We start from the raw sequence: 22,072 nt of genomic DNA on the forward strand, positions 1-22,072 counted from the left end.
GAGGTGGCCGTTTTTCTAGCTACGATCCGACCTTGCTTATCGTAACGGGCAGGCCAGCTACAGCTACTTATCTGGATGTGGATGGGCGTAACAACAGTGCGAGCATGCAGATTTGCCGTTGCGGTACGGATGAAGATTTCCATCTACCACTTAGTGTCGCAGCAGGTTCCGACTGTTCGGTTTCGTACTTCAGCTCCATGGTTAAGCTAACGCTGGTGGAAGATGATTTATTAGACCTATTGAAACTGTTCCCGTAAATAGATACATCGTCACCAGGGCTTCTGTACGATGCGCTTCGATCCCCGGTCGACGTACAGGGCAAGGGAAGTGCGAGAAGCGTTACGATTCGTGCAATGTATTTGCTTCAGTCATTTATCTAACACCAACATCAATCATTCAAATTATCTGTCCAATTAGATTGTGCGGACGAAGTGTACAAGATGCACATGCTGATGGCTTGGGTTAAGCTAAGGGAGTATTTCTACAAAACCTGCAACCAAACACTTTAGTGTGAATTTGTGGCAAACTCAACACCAAAGCGATTATGCCATTTGGTTATTAATTCTATTGAATTCCAATCCTTATCCCGTATGCCCGTTTGTCTCGATGCAATCACGTGGAACGGTACAATACGAACACTTCAACGGCACCGTAAAGTGTACATCAGCAAAAGTATGACAAACTGTCGGAGCGAACGTAAACGTTTCCTGCGAACTCAACCAAACCACCCCAAGGGATCGATTCGGCTCGATAGCGAAATCGCCCTTTCTATACGTTTCTTTGTGCGGCAAAACAAAACCAAAGCACAAAGCGAATCGGCACCGAATGGCCCTCTGTCAACGATTTGCCGTAATCCACTTCAACCCCGCCTGACAGCTGACAGCCGAAATGGGATGGCGATCGAACATTTCCAGCCCAGCGTTCGCCGAAAGTAATGCGACCGAAAGGCGCAAGCGGTGTGCCGATTGGAATTTGGAAACCATTCGCTGGAATTAAGCATCCCTCGAACACACTCGAACGCGGTGGGTCGTTTGCCTGGCTTAAAAGCGGCAGATAGCAAATTGACTAGTTTCCATACCAAACATATCAAACGCGCTTTTGCATACTAAACGATAGCGATGAGTGTTGTGGTTCGGGTTTTAAGTAGTGCGCGGTAATTGGGTTCTCTGGGAAAGTGGAATAAAATTATCGCCACCACCAAAAATGGGTTATTTCCGCGTTTGATCGTGACGTAATAGGGCCGTTTCGGCTGTGCCTTAACAAACGAGATGATTCAATCAATTAAGCGTGCATGGTAGATGTATTGAGTTGAAACATGCTCGTGCAAAAGGTTAATCAGTTTAAAGTGAACCTAAATCCATTCATATGGCATCACTTTAATTGGATTTAACAAGTGAAACTATGGGAAGATGCTTGGTGAATTTAAACCATACGATGAAAATTATTGCTTTTAAAGGAAACACGAAATAAGCGATTTAACCAATTATCTCTTATCAATCTATATTATAACCTATAAAAGTTCATTATTGAAGAAGAAAGAATTGAACAAGAGAATATTAAACCCGTGGAGGCGCCTAATACTGATAAATCACCACTGGGATTTAACCATTTATCTCTTATCAATCTATATTATAACCTATAAAAGTTCATTATTGAAGAATTCTTGTAGGAACAAGAGAATATTAAACCCGTGGAGGCGCCTAATGCTGGTAAATCACAACATTTAAAATTAGTAAATATGTAATTACTTTTACCTCTTAGCCGCGTTCGAGGAAGGAGTGTGCCGTATGTGTATGGGACGGGCCGGTGGAAGAAGGGTGGCGGCGCCAGTCTTCACACGAACGAACCGGACCCAAAACCCCATCCGGATCAATCCCCCGTACGGAGGACCGACTATCCAGCTGCGGGTAAATAAAGTCACAGAGACCCAGAATTGGCAGGCCTAGACCTCCTTGAGGTTGTTGAGCCGATAGAGAAGAGCATGTATGGAAGGATAATGGAGGAGCCTCCTCAATGGCGAGCTCTATGAGCAGTACGGCGAACTTACGTACAGCGGATTAGACTCGCCAGGCTCCGGTGGGCTAGTCACTAATAAAGTCCTTTAAAGAAGGACAGTCCTTAGCCCACTTGTTTTTGAGTCCTTAAAGAGGAGACATGGAGGAGACTTTCCAGCAACGGGTAAACAATGTCAAAGAAAATCAGAAATGGCAGGCCCGAGACCTCTTGAGGTTGTTATGCCCATGTCATTTTGTTTCTACAATCTCAAACAAAACTCCTTGAAAAACGTTACTGAAAAGAAAGTTATCAGTCAATAGCGTAAATTAAGTACCACCGGTTTTGCTGTATGCATATGACGAAACTTTCGACGCCGAAATAGAAACTTTGATCGCAAACACTTTTGCTTTTGCTTGACCAACGAGTGCATTCAAGTGTTTTGGCTCTTCTTGCCATGTATGTAGAGAGTAACGCGCGAAAATGGAACACTGAACTGAAGTGAAACAAGAAGCCGCTAGAAATGTAAACAGTACTCGTCCGGGAAAGGAAACACCGCACAACAAACAACGGCAACACGGTCGCACGTTCACGTTCACGTTCCCGTGCCGAAGGGATCCAACGAGCTGACAGCGCGCTGAACAGCCTTAAGAAAGTTGCAACACAATAGAACGATGGGTTTTAAAGCCGTGGGCAATGCGCACAAAGCACACTCGAAGACACACAGCCACACACAAAAGAAGCAACACCAGAGCGCATTGATCCTGGCACTAACCCTGCCGATTCTGTTCTCATCCAACCGTCTGCCTGTGCCCTCGCACCGGGTTCATTATTATCCTCGACAAAAATGGTAATAAAAGCAATACCCTACAGCGCCATATTGATGCAGAGCGGTGGGCCCTGTGTCTAGAGAAAGACAGAGAGAGAGCCATTCACATGAATCGAGTGGCATCCTCGGCTCGGCAGGAGACACCGAGCGATATGCTTTTACGGCCCCGGACGACCGGCAGCCCTCGGCTATCTTGTCCTTTTGGGGGGGTTGGAAATAGGCTATTAAAAGGTACACTTAAACACCCGCTGAATGTCAGCAGGAAGCCGGTGCGCTGTCCTCGGTTTGGCATTCGATACATGGCCACACGCAGTTCAGGCGGATTTGCCCACCGGCCAGCGATGGCGATGAACAGATGGACAGGATCACACCACGCCCGGCGCATATGCTTGCACTTCGGCAAGATTTTATACCGCCTGCCATCGACGGCACGGTCGCTTTGCAAAACAGGAGAAAAGCGTTCACATTTCCAAAAATCGATCATCAAATTATCGTCCAATTTGTAGGACGCAATCGACGCTAGCTGGGTGGAGCTTTGCGATGGGAACGATGTGCCGTAGGTGTGGAGAGATTGATGGATTCGGATTCGATTATTTAATGGTCGTTGATATCCGATATCGTTCCCCTGTAGCGTGGCGGGTGGATGGGTTTTCAGATCGTAATTAGTAATACTTAACAAATCTTTCATCCAGTGAAGGTAAGGATACGTATATGATTGATTGCAACGATGGACTACAATAGATCCACTGATGGAAGAAGATTTCTTACCGCTCAACGCAAATAAATAAACAAAATGCTTTCGCAAAACTGTCAAATGCCCCTTCCTTTAGAAGCTGATTAACGTAATTGAAGCTTTGTGTACCAAATTTAGAATAGCTTCACACCGACGGACGGCACATAAAAATGTGTTTAAAAGCAGGCTCCACGTTACTTTAGCGTAAGTGCCCATTCCAGAACCGACCTACTGCGGCACAAAATCAAAACCAGCCCCAGTTTACGACGTATAGTGTAGAATTCATGCTGTATGCGAGACAACTGGTAAGCACGGTTCGAAATTTCTTACCGAACAAAGCACTGGTGACATCGTTAAAAGCGAAGAGGTTACGGTGAGGGTTAACTTTTATGATGCCCTCACCGAAAAACTCCCGGCAAACGATCCGACTACCAGAACGGCAAATGCCAGTTGAAGATGACTCGGATGACAGTCACCGGTTCGATCCATTGTTGGAAGAAATTTGCATAGTCTGTGGTACAACTGTAAAATGTGTTGAAAGTTTAGGAACAGCAACACGGAATGGATGCTAAACTTAGCGTATGTATTGCGGTTTTAGGACAGTTCGGTACACTGTTCGTAGAACGTAGTTTTTATGATTGTTCTTATGTAGATTGACTTTGAAAAAATGGACGAATCGCAAAGAGTAGTACGAAATATTCACGCAATTTACATAATTTGTAAATACCGTTGAATACCTTTGTTATAATACCCTTATTTTTTCATATAACTTCCACAAGACATTAAAGCTGAACGACTATTACTACGGCTTAAGCACTGTGGACTTCATACTTCTTCCGCAAATCGGGTGGAAAATATTGTCCACGAATTTTGAAGATCCACTGAATGGCTGATTTGACTTGATTTTAATCAAGTAGCCATAATTTAAGTTTCATGGAGATGTAACTTATTCTAGGTCCAAATTTTAATCTTATCGCTCTCTGTTCGATATTCTTAATGTTAGATAATGACATTTATGAGGTAAATACCTCGAGTTCTTGTTGTATTTAAATACTAAATACAACCTAAACATTCTTCCAATGCTAATTTCAATTTTTACGTTGGTGATATTTGGTGACCGAATTAATCCAGACGACACAACGTAAACAACTTTCAATAGAACAAATACTTATAATTTATTAAAACAATATGCAGTGTCACATCACCACCACGTTATCTCCTCGCTGCTGAAACCCGACTCCCGCATCCTGCCCGAAGACGAGATGACGATCTCCAGGTCGTCCTTCTCTCTCTCTGGACACTCGTACTGCTCAACCGACGAGAGACTTCTCGCGGAGAGCGCACGTGAGTGTCCGGCTGCGTACGTATCCAACATCAATCATTTGAAAAAAAGCAAACATGGGAAGTCATCAACATGAATCTTAGCTTAATGTAGATAAATTTTTCATGCTTAGAACTGTGAGTGAAATAATAATCGAAGGCCGCAATAGCAATCTGGACAGAGTGCATGTCTCGGAGATGTATGTAGGTACTAGCATTGTACAAGATCTAAATTATCCTAGCCTCACCCAGCTTGACACGTGTTTTGAGTCGAAGACGAAATGCAAGGAAAAATCGTAAGCTTTTTGACAAAATTTTGTAGGACATTATTTTTATCCATCTCTTCCACTTAATTAATTCTCCATTAATCCATCCTACCGGTTCATTCATTGTTTTGCCTTGCATTACAGTTCAGTACATGTCATAACGCACACCAACGCATCGTCTCTGGTTCGCACATTGTGTGTTCATGTGGCAAAACAAACCTTTTACCCGCGCCTTTGGAGCATCTGAATGCTCGTTTAATTTTATTGAATCTGGTTGAGGTACGTCATGTGCCATAAAACACAACCACCAACAACAACAACAACAAAAAAGCGCAACCGTGCCAAAGTGGGTAAACATTTGCAGCTCATGCACTTTTATGGAAACCATTAAACCAATTCCGATACCGTACCGATGGACAACCACGCACGCAAGCTATTGTTCATAATTACCAGCCGATAACAAATCTACTTAGTGACTCTCGTCACATCCGTTTTTTGCACCAATAATAATTACCCTCTCGATAGAGCGATAATGAGCTCACGGCTCCTTACCCTCTTCTACGAACCTGCGACCGTGGTTTGTCCCTTGCTTAGTACCCGTTTGCTGTATAGTGTATGAAAACGATGCCAGCAATTTTTAACACCCATCACACCATCAAGTACGTTACATTGAATTGTCTCGGTGTAAATGATGCGATAAATGACACTGCGCCGAGAAGACACACGACTCCATGCCATTCGCCCAAGAAGTAACGCTTTCGATACTTGCGTCACTTACTGTGCAGTGTGATTCATGAACTGTTACTCTTCTGCCCTTGAAGCGACCCGTGTCAATGGGGCTGAAGAGACTTCCACCATGAAGCAATCCATCCAAACGAAACGATTTCGATGGCCAGTTCACATGGATGGGCTACAGTTTGAAGCGCGTAACGCAGATCCGCCTCTTGATAGTGCACGTGCGTTGTGTTTTCGGGTCGCGTGGAACGAAGCAGCAATAAAAGCGAAACGATAAAACCATCTGCATCACACTCTAGTGAGAAGTTATCGTTTCAACTTTCGATCGAAGAATTTCATTTCGTGAGTTACAGTAAATTAAGTGAGCAACCTCGATTACAGAACGAAGCGTCCGCTCGAGCTGCACGTGCGCGTTTTGTTTTTCGCTAACCAATTTGCCTCCCCCCCCCCCCCCCCTTCGTTTCAGATGCGATAATGCGGCCATGGCACTGCGCGGCTGGCGACTGTTTGGGGTGGCCGGCACCATACTGGTGTACGTCGGCGGCATACTGTTCCTATCGTTCGTCAGCCTGCAGGGACCGCAGCAGAAGCGCGGCGTCCATGGGCCACGCGGGTACGGCGAGTTCGAAACGATCCGCAACCGGGACCTCGGCCTGATGAGCAAGAAGCCACCGTTGCAGTGGTGCACCGAGCTGCACTATCTCGACGCACCGGTCCGGGCGCCCCGCAAACCACCCAAGCTGCTGCAAACCTTCCCGGGCCATTTTGTGAAGAAGTTCAGCGTGTACAGCTACCGTGGTGGTGGTGGTGGCAGCAGCGGCAGCAGTAGTAACAACCAGAACCTACACTCAGCACCCGGCCTGACGGTACAGACGGGACCGGCGAACGATGGTACGCTCACCGGTGGCCCATCGGTCGCGGCGTCCGGTCCCGGTAGCCAGGGCAGTTCCTCGCATCCGGTTCGGCCTAACAGTGACACATCTAGTGGTAAGCTAGCGGATAGTGATAGCGTACGAAAGGGGGGTGATGCGGCGTGGCGCGCGAAGGCACTGCACACGAAACCGGAACTGACGGCGCTCGTGTCATTCCCGGGCAGTGGCAATACCTGGCTGCGATATCTGCTACAGCAAGCGACCGGTAAGCGATGGTGGCGGTGGCGAACCGTGCGGTGCGGCGAAGCAGCAAATTGCCTAACGTCTCAACGTCGTTCCATTCCAACAGGCATTCTAACCGGTAGCGTGTACAAAGACTATGGGCTGCTTAAAAGTGGTTTCCCGGCGGAAAGTGTCGCCAACTCGTCGGTAAGTGTTTGAGTGCCTGCCCGGGCACACGGAGGTTCAGTGGACGTTCTTGGTAAAACGTTCATTCAAAGCAGTGTGGCTCGCTAACTGCATGTCGTTCTTGAAGTAGTAATGCTCTGTGCAAAATGCTCTAAAATGTGCTAGAATTAGAAACATCCCATCTTTTGTTTTATTGTGTTTTGAAATATCCTTAGTTTTTGCACTGGCAAGTCAACCAGCGAGATTTTTAACGTGCAATGTACAATAGATTAGAGCATGCGACACGATTTTTAAATACCTATAAACAGTTCCCAATAAATTAATAAAAATGAATAATAGATAAATTAAATTATTTTAAGCGAGTTTTCATCGCGAGAGTTCCCTATCATCCCCTATCAGCAGCGTTTAATCCTTTGTAGCCTATCGTAGACACAACAAATTCGACAACAATTCGACAACTTTGGTAATTGTTAATACATGCTACAAAAACAATCACACAACTGCGCTCGAAACTTTGTTAGAACAGCACTCGTCATACGGGAGCGAAAAAGTTTTACACACTGTTGGCACTTCATATCCATTAGATATAGCTCTGCTCTGGCATATGCGTTATCTCCCATTATCATTACCTCCCTCCCATCTGGAGAGGAATCAGTCGAACAGAATTCCTGCGCTGGCCGCCCGACAAAAGAATATGAAGATGGAGATCAAATGCGATGCGTTTTCCTTGCGAGGATGATGCGGTGAACAGTGCAGAAATTCCTGATTCCTGAACCGAATATGTACAGGCAGTCCCCGACATACGCAGTTCCTGTTATACGAGGATTCGGAGATACGCCGAATTTTGGAAATTTGACAGCTGTGTTAGTTTATAGCTCAAATTCTTAGCAAAATGGTGTAAAATTGGTCTAAAATAGCTTCATTTGGCATTCGTTTTTAGTTTATTTTAATGTGTTCTATCAAGAAGTAGCCTGGTTTGCTGAGTAAATTAAGTGCAGAGAAGGATGTCAACTATCTAACGTTGAAGTATAAACGATTTTACTCCCGGATTCGAGTTACGGAAAAAATCGAGATACGCGGATTTTTTCCGGGTTATAACCCGGAAATATGCGGTCCGCATACAATAGCGTACTTCGGGGACTGCCTGTATTTCCAAAAGCGAAAAAGTATTATATAAAGGTTAACGAGAAACAGTATTTAAAAATGTATCGATGTAACTAAACTAAACTAGCAACAGCACAGCAAAATAGGTGGCTAATAATTAGAGCAACAAATTACATAAAATTACTAGCTTTGATAGTGAACACACAAATCTAATTTAATTTACATTTTGATGCTTACGACTTACCTGCAGTCGTTCCGATCTCCAATCCATAACATTCCTTCCTATTAATTGAGTCGAAGACACTAAAGCAACTTTCGTACCCATTCCCGCTTTTCGCAGGTGCTGGTAGTAAAAACACACGAATGGGGCCCGCACGCATGGGCCCCGTACACGAAAGCGATTCTACTGATACGTGATCCAGAGCGGGCCATACTGGCGGAGTTTAATCGTCAATCTGGTGGCCACGTGGGATTTGCCTCGCCTGATCGTTACCGTAGGACCAAGGGTCGATGTAAGTGGCGTGGTGGGAGGTGTTCAGCCGAGCTCGTTAATCTAGCTGTTTGCCTGGTTGCTTTCCAGATTGGACTCAATTTGTAAAAAATAAACTTTGGGCATGGGAACAAACGAATCTCTCGTGGGCGAAAAATTTCACCGGTGAGGTAAAGCTAGTCTTCTACGACGATTTGGTGGAGAACGTCGAAGGCACACTGCGCAGTATTCTTAAATTCCTCAACTATACGGCGGATGAGGTAGGCCCACGTACAGATCGCTATGCTTGTCGCATCGTAATGGTGTAATTTGTGTGATAAATTGTTTCACTTACTACTTCCCCTTGCAGGAGCTGTTGGCGTGCGCACTGATGCGAAAGGAAGGTATTTACCGGCGCAAAAAGCGCATCCTGCAGTTCGACCCATACAGTCCGGCCATGCACGCAGCAATTGACGAAAAGCGTGCCGAAGTGTATGCAGCCCTCGGACGTTATGACGCACATTGAAAGCTACAGAGGCTGTACTAGTGATTTATGGTTGCGTTTCCTTTTACATTAGGTGTTACTTGAAGAAAAGAACGCTCTTCAACCGAACAAGTTGCAGGAGAACAGAAGGAGGCCGCGCCTACTTTGCTCAGAAAGTATTGTATAAAACTTAAGTAGAATGTTCAATTTTGTAAGTATCGAACCCAGTGCGAACGAAGAATCGTTCAAACAGTTTCCGCACCAATATGGGCACTATTTCAAAGCTTCCATTTTGCGATGTTTTAAAGCAAAAGACAGAGTAAGAGAGAGAGATAGAGAGAGAGAGAGGAGAAAGAGAGAGAAAAGGAGGGTGAAGGTTGTGTTCCCCCTTTTTATTTTGTACAGCCTGTATATCCTGTTTGTTACTGTAATTACCGAAACATTCTAGTCAGCAAAGGGAAAAATAATTTGTTTTGCCAGGTGGACGAAGGCACAGAAGCGCCAAAAATGTCTTAACATAACCAAAGTAAAGTAACGCGATTTACCAGCAACCAGTAAAACGCGGAGCGGATAAATTAGAAATCAATATTAACACAAAACACACGATTTAGAGCAAACATTGTAGAAGCTGTACGAAACTTGTAAGACTTTTAGAGACAATTTAGGAACAATAGCTACAACCGTAAGCATACATTTACGCACACGACAGGTATTTGATTTGTTTCTTATAGAAAATGTATGCAAATTTTACTATTACCACCACCAAACACGAAACAAAACAGTGCCGTGCCCGTCATGGTGGCGGTAGTGTGTAATATGGCGAGGAGTATAACCGTGTAGCCCGTCGTGTTAACGATTAGTATCCGGACGAAGCTAAACACGATGTATGATAACATTGGAGGCTGGTGTAAACGAATGTGCATTATGTGTAGACACCAGGGGCGTAAATGGAATAAACTTATTTAGAAGTGTTCAAACACGTTCTGCTTTTTGGTCCACTTATAGTTGAGCACGACTCGCTGAAATGGGAAGATCATCAATCCGTTTGCAGGAAACTCGGCTCAAGGCTGCTCTTTTGCATTCCTCGCTTCACTCAATCTCCGATAGATATACGCCCCGTGCCGATAGGGTCGCTGACAAGCGCCTCCTGGTAGGGCATGAGTACAGCATCTCCATGTCGTTCCCATTCGCCTTCTTCATCGGTCCTGCTCATAAATACTCCCAAAGATAGTCCAAGATACAGTAAAAGATTGTAGTAGTTGCTTCGTCTTCGACGCATTGATCCTCAACCCATTCCTCTAAGGCATTGCTGCTGCTCAAGATGTCCGATGTTCGCTCTATATTTTATCCGTTCAGCTTTTTTTTTTTTATTTAGTCCAGCGTGTTTTGATGTATTAAATTAATTGCTCCATAATTTTTTAATTGAAAATTTCATGTGTTGTGTGTTGTAACGGCGACCTCATTCCGTTAACGTTTCTATTTTCTATGTTATTTTTAAATCCACTGCGATGTATTTCAAGCGTCAGCTGCTCTGCAGCGTTTTCTCGTGTAAATGAAGCGTTTCGTTTAAAATTAGCTAATTAATGTCTTTTAATTTATGATTAGGTTTGTAAGATTACTGACTTACCTGAACTATAAATTTTACTGTTCAAAACAACTTTTTTTATTCTATTCTGTAGTATGTAATGTCATCTTGATGTCATTGAACATGTCCGAAAGAGAGCCATTGGTGCACACACGCAAGGGTTAATTTCAAACACATGGTGAAAGGATTTCACTCGGCGATTAAAGCAGTTTGTAGTGTAAAAATCGCTTCAACGTAAAATAGGACGCACTTTTTGCTATCCATGGTAAGCCACGATCGTGTAAATAGTACGATACCGTAAAAGTAATTAAGAAATCATTGTGAAATGTGTTGATTTGTTGTTGTTTTAGGGGACACCCAACGTTCAGTTGCCGTCTCCGCTCGATCCACCCGCAACACACCCTTGCCGTTAGCGGTGAGAAGAGGTCGATGAACCGTACGGAGGTCTATACAGCAACCTAGTTCGCAAATCGCCTACCACTCTGCCTGTTCCCACACACATACACACTCTCTCGCTCGCTCGTTCGTGAAACCATTTTTGCCTAGCTCAACCTACCGCGGGCCAACCAGTTGGCAGTGTTCCGACCTCAAGAGTGCATTTCCTTTACGTGGTCGCAAAATGTTAGCGGATGAGTGACCTCGGGACATCAAGTAGTGCAATCCACAGTGTATCGGTGCGTGTGCAATGCATCCCGTGTGACACGTACCGTACACATTTCCCATTTTGAGAAAGGGCGTAAAAGAAGAGGTCATACCGTCATTGAGTGCAAATATGTATGTTTGTGTGTGTGCGTTGGAATGAGAAGATAGTGTGCTGTCTACTTTTTCTTGACTAGTGTGTGCAAAAAAATTACCACCATCATTGGGGTAGCATAAATCTTACTGGTGACGTATCGGTTTGTTGTGTTCGGTTCGCACACCACCGTGACCACACTATCATTCGCCTAGCCCCAATGGCCGTGTGAAAGAGCAAGCATCAGCTGTGCAGGGCGGGAAGGGTGATGAGCGCGCGCGGGTGTGGTGAATAAATTTGACATTTATTTGTTATTGACCTGCGACGTGTGCGCGAGAGCGGCTAGGTATAGTCAGCCACACAACACAACCGCAACGGCAAGCAACCTTCTAGAGCAAACGAACGTACTTGGCGCCCTCCCGTCGTTGGAACGCATTGAAAGGCAGCAGCAGCAGCACTCACCGACGGCTCGAGGTCACCGCACGTGTGCAGGAACGAGCGAGCAACAGACGGACAGTGCGAGCGGTGGAAGTGAAAGAGCGTATACGAACCTCGCCGACGGTGACGGAGGACAAAACCAACAACGGCAACAACAGGCACACTACAGCCAAGGCCTCCTTTTTAGCATCGATGACGAGCGCGACGATGAACGGCACACACTAAGCAAAAGTAGCAAAACATAGCCAGACAGCAGTACTGATCACTGCGTGCTCGAAGGAAAAGTGAGTGCGCCGTGAAGTGAAAACCGGGAATCAGAAGTTTGTATGGGTGTGTGTGTGTATGTTCGGTATCTACACAACAGTTTCTTTCTTGCATACGCCGTTGCCTAGCAGCTGCTATCCACATTCTACCCATCGCTAGTTGTGACGTTGTTTACTAGGATTGTAGCAGAAACGTCTTAACGCACACATCTTCCTAGTGCGCCATTTGTTTGTGCCCTTCCCATTGTGCAAATTGCGTGTGATACTGCGATCGCGCTGTGTCTTTAGTGCAAACCAGTATTCAATCACTAAGAATATCGACGATCTTCACGCACAGTAGAAAAGATCGTACTAAAAAAGGGAAGAGACGTTAACAAAAGGTGTTGACAGTTGTGTATGCGCAATCGAATCAATTTGACGCGTAGTATTGTCACTGTTTTACATTGTTTTGGATAAGAAAAAACGGGTTATTAGCGAAAAAGAGAAATACCCAGACGGTGTGTTGTTGTTGGTGGTGTATTTCGCGCATACCACCCAAGTGAAAGTCTTCTGCCATCCCCTTGTCTCTGCAGCGTTCGTGGGAGTGCGAGTGGCCACTTCTCGCGGTGTGCGTGTGTGTGTTAACGTGGCCGTACTTCAAAGATCCAAAAATTGCCAAACGACTGTGTGTCGTCGCGATGTTCGCCGGCCCATTCGTTTGAAGAGCGATTTGAGTGGCGCTTTGTTGTTTTGGCCGGAGTTTCGGGAGCGCAATGAGTGTGGGCAACCGGTCGAGGGACAATGACGCAAGAAGAAGTGCCGCTACCGTCGAATCGGTTCACCACCTGCTGCCGGCTGTGTCTGTCGGCGGACGAGCTTAGCTGCAGCTTGTTCCCGACGCATCCGGAACGGGCGACCGTCGGTGCTGATCATCATATCCACCGTCACAGGCTGATCGAGATGATACTGGAGTGTACCTCGGTTCAGGTAGGCCCACACGTCCTTGGTCGCGAACGTACGGATCGCCTTCACTGTAGTGTATGCGCGTTTGTCTCGATGTGTGTTATTTCCTCTACAAGGACACACGGTGCAATGCGTGAGCGTGCAGCCGAGTCTCCTTCCAACCAACTCGAGGTTACACTGGCGCGCGCGTTCTCTTTGTGCGCGCTACTCAATGCGACTCTATGTGCAGCGTATGGTGAATGACGGTCTATGGGCGACCTCCCGCACGACCGTTCACCCGCCGCAATGCCCTTCGCGACACGCACACACACAAACATCGCGTTCAAACAGCGCGTTACACACAGTAAGGCGGCCAGCGTGCGCGCGACAGACACAAAACACACTTTGGCTTCATTGTACGCTCTAACGTATCTGCCTATCTTTGTCTTGCTCAGTGCTTTATCTCACTCTTGGTCTTGTTTTTTTTTTGCAACATTCTCAGATAACCTTGGAGGAAGACTACCCGGCAAAGGTCTGCAAAAAGTGTGTCGAAACGGTGGACACATTTTATCAGTACCGGAGGCGCTGTCTCGCCAACGATCAAATACTGCGGCTAGAGCGACAGCGAGCGGGAGGACAGCGGAAGAACAACAATAACAATGTGGACGAGGGAAACAGGTCGTCGTCGACACCGGCACCTCCAGTGCCGACCGTGCGTCGATCATCCCCACCGGGCAATGGCGAAAGCAGTCAACACCAACAGTCGCAACAACTTCAACGTTCTTCATCACCGGGGCCACCGGTGATGGTAGTACCGACAATTAGGATTAAAAGTGAACCACTACCGCTGGAACAGCGGAGAACAAGCTTAGAGGATGTAAAACAGGATGTGGAACCGTATCCTCCTACGATAGAGCAACACGATGCCGCATCCACGGCAGAGGGTGGTATGTCATCGATATTGCGAAGTATACTACTGCAAACGCGTGACTCCACTACGAGCCGATCCTCACCCAACACGGAACCGGAATCACCCCGGCAAACGCCCCAATTGCTTCCCATCCATCCGCCGCCCACGTTCTCGTGCAACGAAGAGGACCAACCCGAACAGGAAGATGAGGAAAGGGACATTAAACCCTCGCTTTTGCAGCAAATGTTGTTGCAGCAACAATGCACATCCCCTGCCAATCGTTCGCCCGCGAAACTAGGTGACTCCAACACCACCACCACCGGTGGACAGGAAGGATCTTTATCGGGATGCACCATCAATAACAGTTCCACGACAACATCTTCCCTGTTGAAGCGAATGTTGCTTGATGGCAGTGGGACAATGGCCGGTAATGTCGCACCCGAGCAAACCACACCACAACCGCCGGCATCCGTGTCACCGCTAGAGGGGACGAGCTGTCAGCCGCCACGTACTCACCATCGCACCAAACATGAACCTCCGAGTGCCACCAACACACCGTCCCCACCATCGTCCGTCCAGCGGACGAAGGAAGATGTGCCTTCGAACGAGACGCCCCTGGCATCGCAACTGCGCTCGATACTGCTGCAGCACCGGGCAACGAGCTGGGCACGGACCGCCTCCATGTCGGATGTGTCACCGGAACTGGCACCGCCGTCACACCATCCACACACCGGTTCCGATTCCGACCAAAAAACAACCACCGGTCCTAACCCGGAAAAGCCGGAAGTATCTTACGTAAGAAGTTTGTTCCTGCGCAACGATTCCGACTCGGAGAGCGAACCACCGCCGGTCGATGATCAGCGGGAGATGTTGCTGTACGCAATGTTTCACGAACTACGGGCACGCCAACAGCAGCAGCAGCAACAACAGTCCGGGCTGTCAACCGACTCGGATGATGATTCGGATGATCTGCCGCAAGATTACCGGATGCCAAGTGTGCGACGACGAAGCACGGATTCGGTGGAATCGCGCAGTAAACGGCGTCGGATGGAATATCCTTGTTTGCTATGCGGACGTACATTTGCCGGGCGGACCAAGCTGGTACTACACATGCGTACCCACATGATGCTGGACGGTGCAGCGGATGGCGGTTCTCCTCTGTCCGGTACGGCAGGCTCCGGTTTAAACACAGTGCCACCTGCCGGCACTCACAGCCTGCTGTCCGGTGTGTTATTACCGAACGGTGCTAGTAGTGATGTGGACGATGTTGCTGTGGGCCGATTAGTGGCGACCGCCACTCGCCACAACGATGAAGCATTCGGCGACAGTGTCGTCGGCAATGAAGACGAAATCGATGCGCTCGAGCGGCGATCGTACGCGTGCTATATCTGCGGTGCGGACCAGAACAATCTGCACCAGCTAAAGGAACATCTGCTCGCGGCACATCAGGATAGGATACGGTCGCGTGGACGGACGCGCGAACGGCAAAAAGCGTCGATCGCTTGCGAGATCTGTCAGCGCCAGTTCCGCAGCCAGTTTGCGTACGGTGAGCATATGCGGACGCACACCGGCGAACGGCCGTTCCCGTGCGATCAGTGTGATAAACGGTTCCCGCGACGGTTCCAGCTGCTCGGCCATCTGTACAACGTGCACAAGCAGTCCTGGGTAGCGGACGAGTCAAAAGCCAAGTTTGCGAAAAAGTGAACCCAACCGCACCACCCTCCCTCGCTCATACGTGTGCGTCGTGACCTTCCGTGCAAAAAAGAACGTAGAAGAAAAACACGAATTTTACTATGCCTTAGGAGTTTAGCAAGCTATAGCTTTGTCTACAGCAGTAAGTAGGAGATAAACAGATGTCCGAGACATGTGTTTTTTTTTTTGTTTTGTTCCGTAGCGTAATTGTTGCTAGTTATTATACAGAGGAAGGAAAAATATACTTATATACATAATCTTTTTAACAAAGCTGCACCATTAGAACAACCCCGCAGGGCGCTTTGAATATCCGAAAAGAGTTAATTGAATGTTTATTTTCCTATGAAACACGTTTAATATTAATATGCTCCTCGAGTGGTTCTTATCGTCCAACAACGAACAAAACAAAAGCGCACACATTTTTTCATAAGTCGGCACATTATATTCACCACTCGCGAGTGGTGAATGTTTTTGCATCGACATCAACATTGCACAGTGAAGTATGCCCGGGACAAAATTTGGTTTATTTACCATTTGCCCATTGCATTTCGTTTGGCTGTAATTTAGAAGTTTTATATTTTTTTCGTTAGTTGAAACCGTTATAAATTTAAAGGGACTATTGTGTACTTTATATTATACTGTATATGTTCTAGGAATTATTAAATATTTTTATCAAAAGAAATTTGCCCGCGAGCGACTTTATGTGCGGCGTTTTTTTTTTAGTTTCACCAGCTGTCAAATTGTCCCGCACCGTCTGCGTTCGCTTGTAAACAAATCGTAGCGATAAAACGGAACGCGTGAACGAATCAAAACAACTATGCCGCATAAAAGTGGTGAATGAAGCTGCCCAGCTCACAGTGCCCGTAAAAAACAATAAAAAACAACAACTCTGCCGCATAAAAAAAAAACTCCAAACGAACACAAACTGTAGTGTCTATGTCGGGGAGAAAGCAAATATGGACCCGGGTACATTGTGAGTTTCTATCGAACTGCCTGCACCGGGAAGCCGAACATGATTTACAGTCGTTCCTTCTTTTCTTTCCATTTTTGTTTTTTTTTTTCGTAGCGCTCAGGATTTCTTCTGCCGGTTATGTGCAGCGGAAGGCATTGTAATACACCCGCTATTCCCCCCGGGTGACAATGACCCGAAGGATGAGCTAGTGCGTATGATAGCGGTGCTAACATCGGTGCATCTCGCACAAGCGGATGACGCTGGGGCGGTCATTTGTGACAAATGTTTGCAAATGTTGGACTTGTTTTGTAAGTTTCGTGAGGAGTGCCTGCGGCAGGATGTGCTTATACGGACGAGAAGGACCGTACTCGCCGAACAGCTGGAAAGGCAGCGACAGCAGTTGTTACTTCAGCAGCAGCAGAGTTCTCATCGGACGGTAGAGGTGAAGCTGGAGAATGATGATGATAGAGTAACGGAAGCCGCGCTACCGATCATAGCCGAAGTACCGGAGGAGATTATCTGCACACCAACGCCACATTTCACCGATATAGAATGTAAGGAGGAATGTGAAGAAGCGGATAACATGCAACAGATACTGGTGACGCTGGATTCGGTACCGGTTGCAAGTCCACCGGTATTGCACCAATACGGCATTACCCATGACTGCATAATTAGTTCTAGTATTAGCGAAGGTTCTCATGCACTTCCCGGATCGACGCTGATCACACCGACCAAACATCTCGGTATCTCGGTTCTGGGCAACCAAATATCACCGAGCGGCACGTGTACGACCGCTGGCGAGACGACGATTTGTGCAACGGGTAATACCTCGCCAATCCCTTCACGGCGTAGCAAGGGAAAGATAAAACCAAACTTCAAAAAACCACCGCCTGGATGTGAACAGTGTCGGCAAAGCTTCGCTACCTACTACGAGTACGATCAGCATATGAACCAACAGCACGCATGGGACAAAGCCAACCGTTGCTCGTTGGCCTGTGATCCGTGCCAGATGAGGTTCACCAAATCGTACAACTTAAAACGCCACATGTACGAGGTGCACGGGGAGATACCGCAGGGACTCACGGTAATACCGTGCGAGCATTGCGGTGAGCGTTTCCTGCGCGGTAACATTCTCGAACGACACATCGCGAAGGTGCATCGGAGCAAGAACAAGCTGAAAGTCTGTGCCATTAAATCGACCTAGGGTTGCCATGAGTGTTACGCCAGTAAAGTAAGCAAGAGTCAAGATATTTAACTGTGGAATCCGTGAGAATCAAACATGACGCATCGTCAAAGCAGTAGATGCAATACTACAGTAAGACTAGAATTAGAGAGTCACATGATGTTTCTTACCAGTATTAAAAATGAAGGACACCCGCAACTTTTGGGAGACAGCTCGATTAGAGTGAAACATTGCAAAATTCCTTCAATAAAATGATCTCCATCGCTACAAGTATTTTATTTTGAAAAACGTAGCTTACTAGGATACTTCTGTTGTAAATTTTTAATCAGATTAGAAAATAAGATTGCGTTGTGCTCTTTCTTTCGGTACCATTCGTTTCCAGCACAACGATTAAGCTTACGATGTGAAGATGAGCTGCTCGCTTGTATCGGGACCGCTCAGTCTAATGTCGCGCATGTTGTACAGTATCCAGTCGAGGTAAACGGCCACATTGGTGTAGATATCGGGCACCGTTGCGTTACACTCACGTGCACCGAACGAAAGCAATCCCTGCAAAAAGTATCGTTCCCGTCGGCCGAACGTTTGAACCGTTTGCAGTGTTGCACCGGAAACCATCCGTTCGCACGGTCCGGTAAAATTGGCCGGTAACCCTAGGACACAGATTTGTGTGTGACTTTTGCGCAGCGGATAATTGAGAGCATTGTAGCGCTCCTGACAGTTGACCGAGTTGAGATAGGTCGGACGGCTGCTAACGATTTGATCGCCACCAGTAAGGAATCCACCCAGCGCGAAGGTGGTCGGTTTGTAGCTACGCAACGGGACCGTAACCGGTAAACAAATCGGTCTCACATTCGGCTGGCTAATATTGGCCGGTCGGTGAAATTCAATCAGCGCGATATCGTCGGTGAATGCGATTTGGTTGTAATCCGGACGTATTATGATTCTTTCGATCGGCAGTATCTGCACCGGTGGCGCACAAACGGCAGTGCCGTTCCGATCAATGCAGTCCGTTTCCGTTGACCTGTCGTAATCGCCGAACCGGATGGTTCGTCTGTGGAGGAAAGGATGATAATCTATCAGTGTGAGAACGTGCATCGTTCGACCCAATAACTTACTCCCTCCTATCATTAGCGAAACAATGTGCCGGTCCCACGGCGTACCACTCGCTAATTAACGTGACCTGACAAAATGGCATCGTTTTGCCCTGAACGGTCACCTCCACCATTCCGATCCACGGATAGGCGAAGAAGCTATCGTTCGCCCCGGTCGTGTACGGGCTGATGCCGCAGGTATTAAAGTTAAGCAACCGCAACTTCGGACTGCTGTCCACCAGGAGCGGATCTTCACGGGCGGACGCTAGCGTTGGGTTGATGAACTGTGCGATCCAGTCACGATACTTGGCCACATCGGTAAACACCGTGTACTTGGTACCATCGCACAGGCCGCTGTTTTCGCGCAACGGCATAAACGAAACCACGCCCCGGATGTACCAGTTGTCGGAAAATTCGAAAAACATACCACCACCACTGTCCCCGTTACACACACTAACGCCCGCCTTGCCACCACCGCAAAACATACCCGCGGTCAGTGTGGAACCGTACGCGACCCGATCGCTCTCGATGCACGTCCAGGAATCAACCACCTCGATCGTAGCCTGCCGCAGATAGTCCGACACGCGATCGTGCTCCGTCAGTCCGAAGCCCACCACCGTACCGTTCTTGGCCACGATCAGGTCCAGGTTTGGTTCCATGTTCCACAGGCAGACCGGTTGGATGTATCGCGTCAGTGTGATATCGGTAGCCAGCTTGATCAGCGCTATATCGTCCGCGACACTGTGCGGGTTGTAGCCCGGATGTACGATGAGCTGCTCTGCCTGATGTTCCTGCGAGCGTGTGCTCGCTTCCGACAGCTGATTACGCCCCACTTGTACGGACAGCTGGGTCAGCTCGATCCGGCCGCGGGACGTGTACAGACAGTGAGCCGCTGGAATGATAAACAATTAGCAGCACGATACCCAACGGGGGCGCGCGGTGTGTACGTACCGGTCAGAATAGTGTTTCGATCGATAATCGAACCACCGCAAGCGTATTCGAAATCTTGCCCCTCCCGGTGATAGATGGCGGTATGCCACGGCCAATGGCCTTCCTTCGTTTCCATCCCATGCTGCACCAGGTACACGGTCTTCACCTTGCGTTCACCACACTCCAGTGGGATTTCCTGAGCGATCGTTGTTCTAAAGACACACGCACAAAACGCCACAATCAGCACAGTGAATCCCCTCATTGTGCTAATTAATCTCTGGGAATCCCCGTTGAAAACGAAAAACGCTCGTGTATTTCTTTTTCTTTGAAGATCTTCACTGCGTATGTTGCGTAGCGTACAGCGATCTGCTGGTGGCAACGTTCGCAATGAAACTGATTTCTTCCCATCGCCCTGATTGGTCATTTTATCAGCGGCAATTGGGGCACTCATGCTCAACTGCCAAGATTTACGAGAAGATCGTGGAGCAAGGAGCGGTCGCAAAAAGCATCGTGCCGTTGTCGTTGAGTGTACACGAGCGGAATGAATTCACGCACTTCTGTGTGATGATTTTATGTACAAACTTCAAATAATGAAACTGAGAGCGTTCATCTTATAGAGAGCAGTGGCGGATCTAAGGGTGGGCAGAGTAGGCGGCCGCCTTGGGCCTCGCCGTGTGGGGGACCCCGAAAAAAGCTGTTTATTAGGAAAAACTGTATGAATTGTCCTTGAATTGGGCTAGAAAAGCGTCGTTTTAACCCACTCCGTATGCTAGAGGGGCCTCTAAGTGTAAGAGGGCGTTCAACCCTCCGTTCAACAATTATGAAATATGTCCAGGGGAAGCCCGTTAAGGATGTTATCGGGCAGCCCGATAAGGATGTTATCGGGCAGCCCGATAAGGATGTTATCGGGCAGCCCGATAAGGATGTTATCGGGCAGCCCGATAAGGATGTTATCGGGCAGCCCGATAAGGATGTTATCGGGCAGCCCGATAAGGATGTTATCGGGCAGCCCGATAAGGATGTTATCGGGCAGCCCGATAAGGATGTTATCGGGCAGCCCGATAAGGATGTTATCGGGCAGCCCGATAAGGATGTTATCGGGCAGCCCGATAAGGATGTTATCGGGCAGCCCGATAAGGATGTTATCGGGCAGCCCGATAAGGATGTTATCGGGCAGCCCGATAAGGATGTTATCGGGCAGCCCGATAAGGATGTTATCGGGCAGCCCGATAAGGATGTTATCGGGCAGCCCGATAAGGATGTTATCGGGCAGCCCGATAAGGATGTTATCGGGCAGCCCGATAAGGATGTTATCGGGCAGCCCGATAAGGATGTTATCGGGCAGCCCGATAAGGATGTTATCGGGCAGCCCGATAAGGATGTTATCGGGCAGCCCGATAAGGATGTTATCGGGCAGCCCGATAAGGATGTTATCGGGCAGCCCGATAAGGATGTTATCGGGCAGCCCGATAAGGATGTTATCGGGCAGCCCGATAAGGATGTTATCGGGCAGCCCGATAAGGATGTTATCGGGCAGCCCGATAAGGATGTTATCGGGCAGCCCGATAAGGATGTTATCGGGCAGCCCGATAAGGATGTTATCGGGCAGCCCGATAAGGATGTTATCGGGCGACACCATCCAACCACGCTTTTAGCTTTTATTAGATAGGTCTCGTGCCAACCCCCCACCCCCTCTCCCAGAACTGTAATTTCTGAAATTAGATCATGATCACCCTCCCGGGGTAATAAGGGGCTCCAACTATCATTCCGCCCAGGGCTTCCATGGGGAATAATGCACCACTGATAGAGAAGATGGATTTTTTAAACAACAAACAGGTGTATTGAAAATAGAATATTAGCCAAAAGTCCTCGGGGTTATGTCAAAGCAACCTTTTTTTTTGAACAATTAATCATTGGACTAATAGAACGGATCTCTTCACTGAGAACATCGGGAGAAATAGGGAAATGGTCTACAATGGTGTGTATGGAATGATTCAAATAATGTCGGGGGCGCGTAGATATTTTATGTTGAGCAAGGTGCAAGTAGATAACTCTTGTAAATCAAAACAGTAATGAACGCTCAGTAGCAAACATCTGATCCAGAGCTCAAGAATAGAATGCAATGGAAAGGACAGATGGCGTGCAGTTGGTCTCCCGAAAAC

At 47.4% G+C, this 22,072-nt stretch overlaps 4 protein-coding genes across 4 annotated transcripts; 3 read left to right on the forward strand and 1 right to left on the reverse strand.

Annotated features, from left to right (window-relative positions):
* The first annotated feature begins 6,357 nt into the window (after nucleotides 1-6,357).
* On the forward strand, nucleotides 6,358-9,254 carry LOC128707506 (WSCD family member AGAP003962). The gene is made up of 5 exons (XM_053802460.1): nucleotides 6,358-7,012; nucleotides 7,097-7,176; nucleotides 8,600-8,771; nucleotides 8,840-9,009; nucleotides 9,099-9,254. Exons 1-5 carry the CDS (start codon nucleotides 6,358-6,360, stop codon nucleotides 9,252-9,254), a joined length of 1,233 nt encoding a protein of 410 aa, XP_053658435.1.
* A 3,757-nt stretch (nucleotides 9,255-13,011) lies between these two features.
* On the forward strand, nucleotides 13,012-15,766 carry LOC128707898 (hypermethylated in cancer 2 protein-like). The gene is made up of 2 exons (XM_053802854.1): nucleotides 13,012-13,197; nucleotides 13,655-15,766. Exons 1-2 carry the CDS (start codon nucleotides 13,012-13,014, stop codon nucleotides 15,764-15,766), a joined length of 2,298 nt encoding a protein of 765 aa, XP_053658829.1.
* Nucleotides 15,767-16,710: 944 nt separating this feature from the next.
* On the forward strand, nucleotides 16,711-17,910 carry LOC128709034 (specificity protein transcription factor 3-like). The gene is made up of 2 exons (XM_053804018.1): nucleotides 16,711-16,727; nucleotides 16,821-17,910. Exons 1-2 carry the CDS (start codon nucleotides 16,711-16,713, stop codon nucleotides 17,908-17,910), a joined length of 1,107 nt encoding a protein of 368 aa, XP_053659993.1.
* A 375-nt stretch (nucleotides 17,911-18,285) lies between these two features.
* On the reverse strand, nucleotides 18,286-20,172 carry LOC128708000 (serine protease easter-like). The gene is made up of 3 exons (XM_053802956.1): nucleotides 19,932-20,172; nucleotides 19,005-19,872; nucleotides 18,286-18,940 (listed from the first exon to the last, which is right to left on the reverse strand). The coding sequence occupies exons 1-3, from the start codon at nucleotides 20,170-20,172 to the stop codon at nucleotides 18,286-18,288; spliced, it is 1,764 nt and encodes a 587-aa protein (XP_053658931.1).
* Between the last annotated feature and the right edge of the window lie 1,900 nt (nucleotides 20,173-22,072).

Source organism: Anopheles marshallii, chromosome 2, assembly GCF_943734725.1.
Source record: "Anopheles marshallii chromosome 2, idAnoMarsDA_429_01, whole genome shotgun sequence".
Classification (NCBI taxonomy): Eukaryota; Metazoa; Arthropoda; class Insecta; order Diptera; family Culicidae; genus Anopheles; species Anopheles marshallii.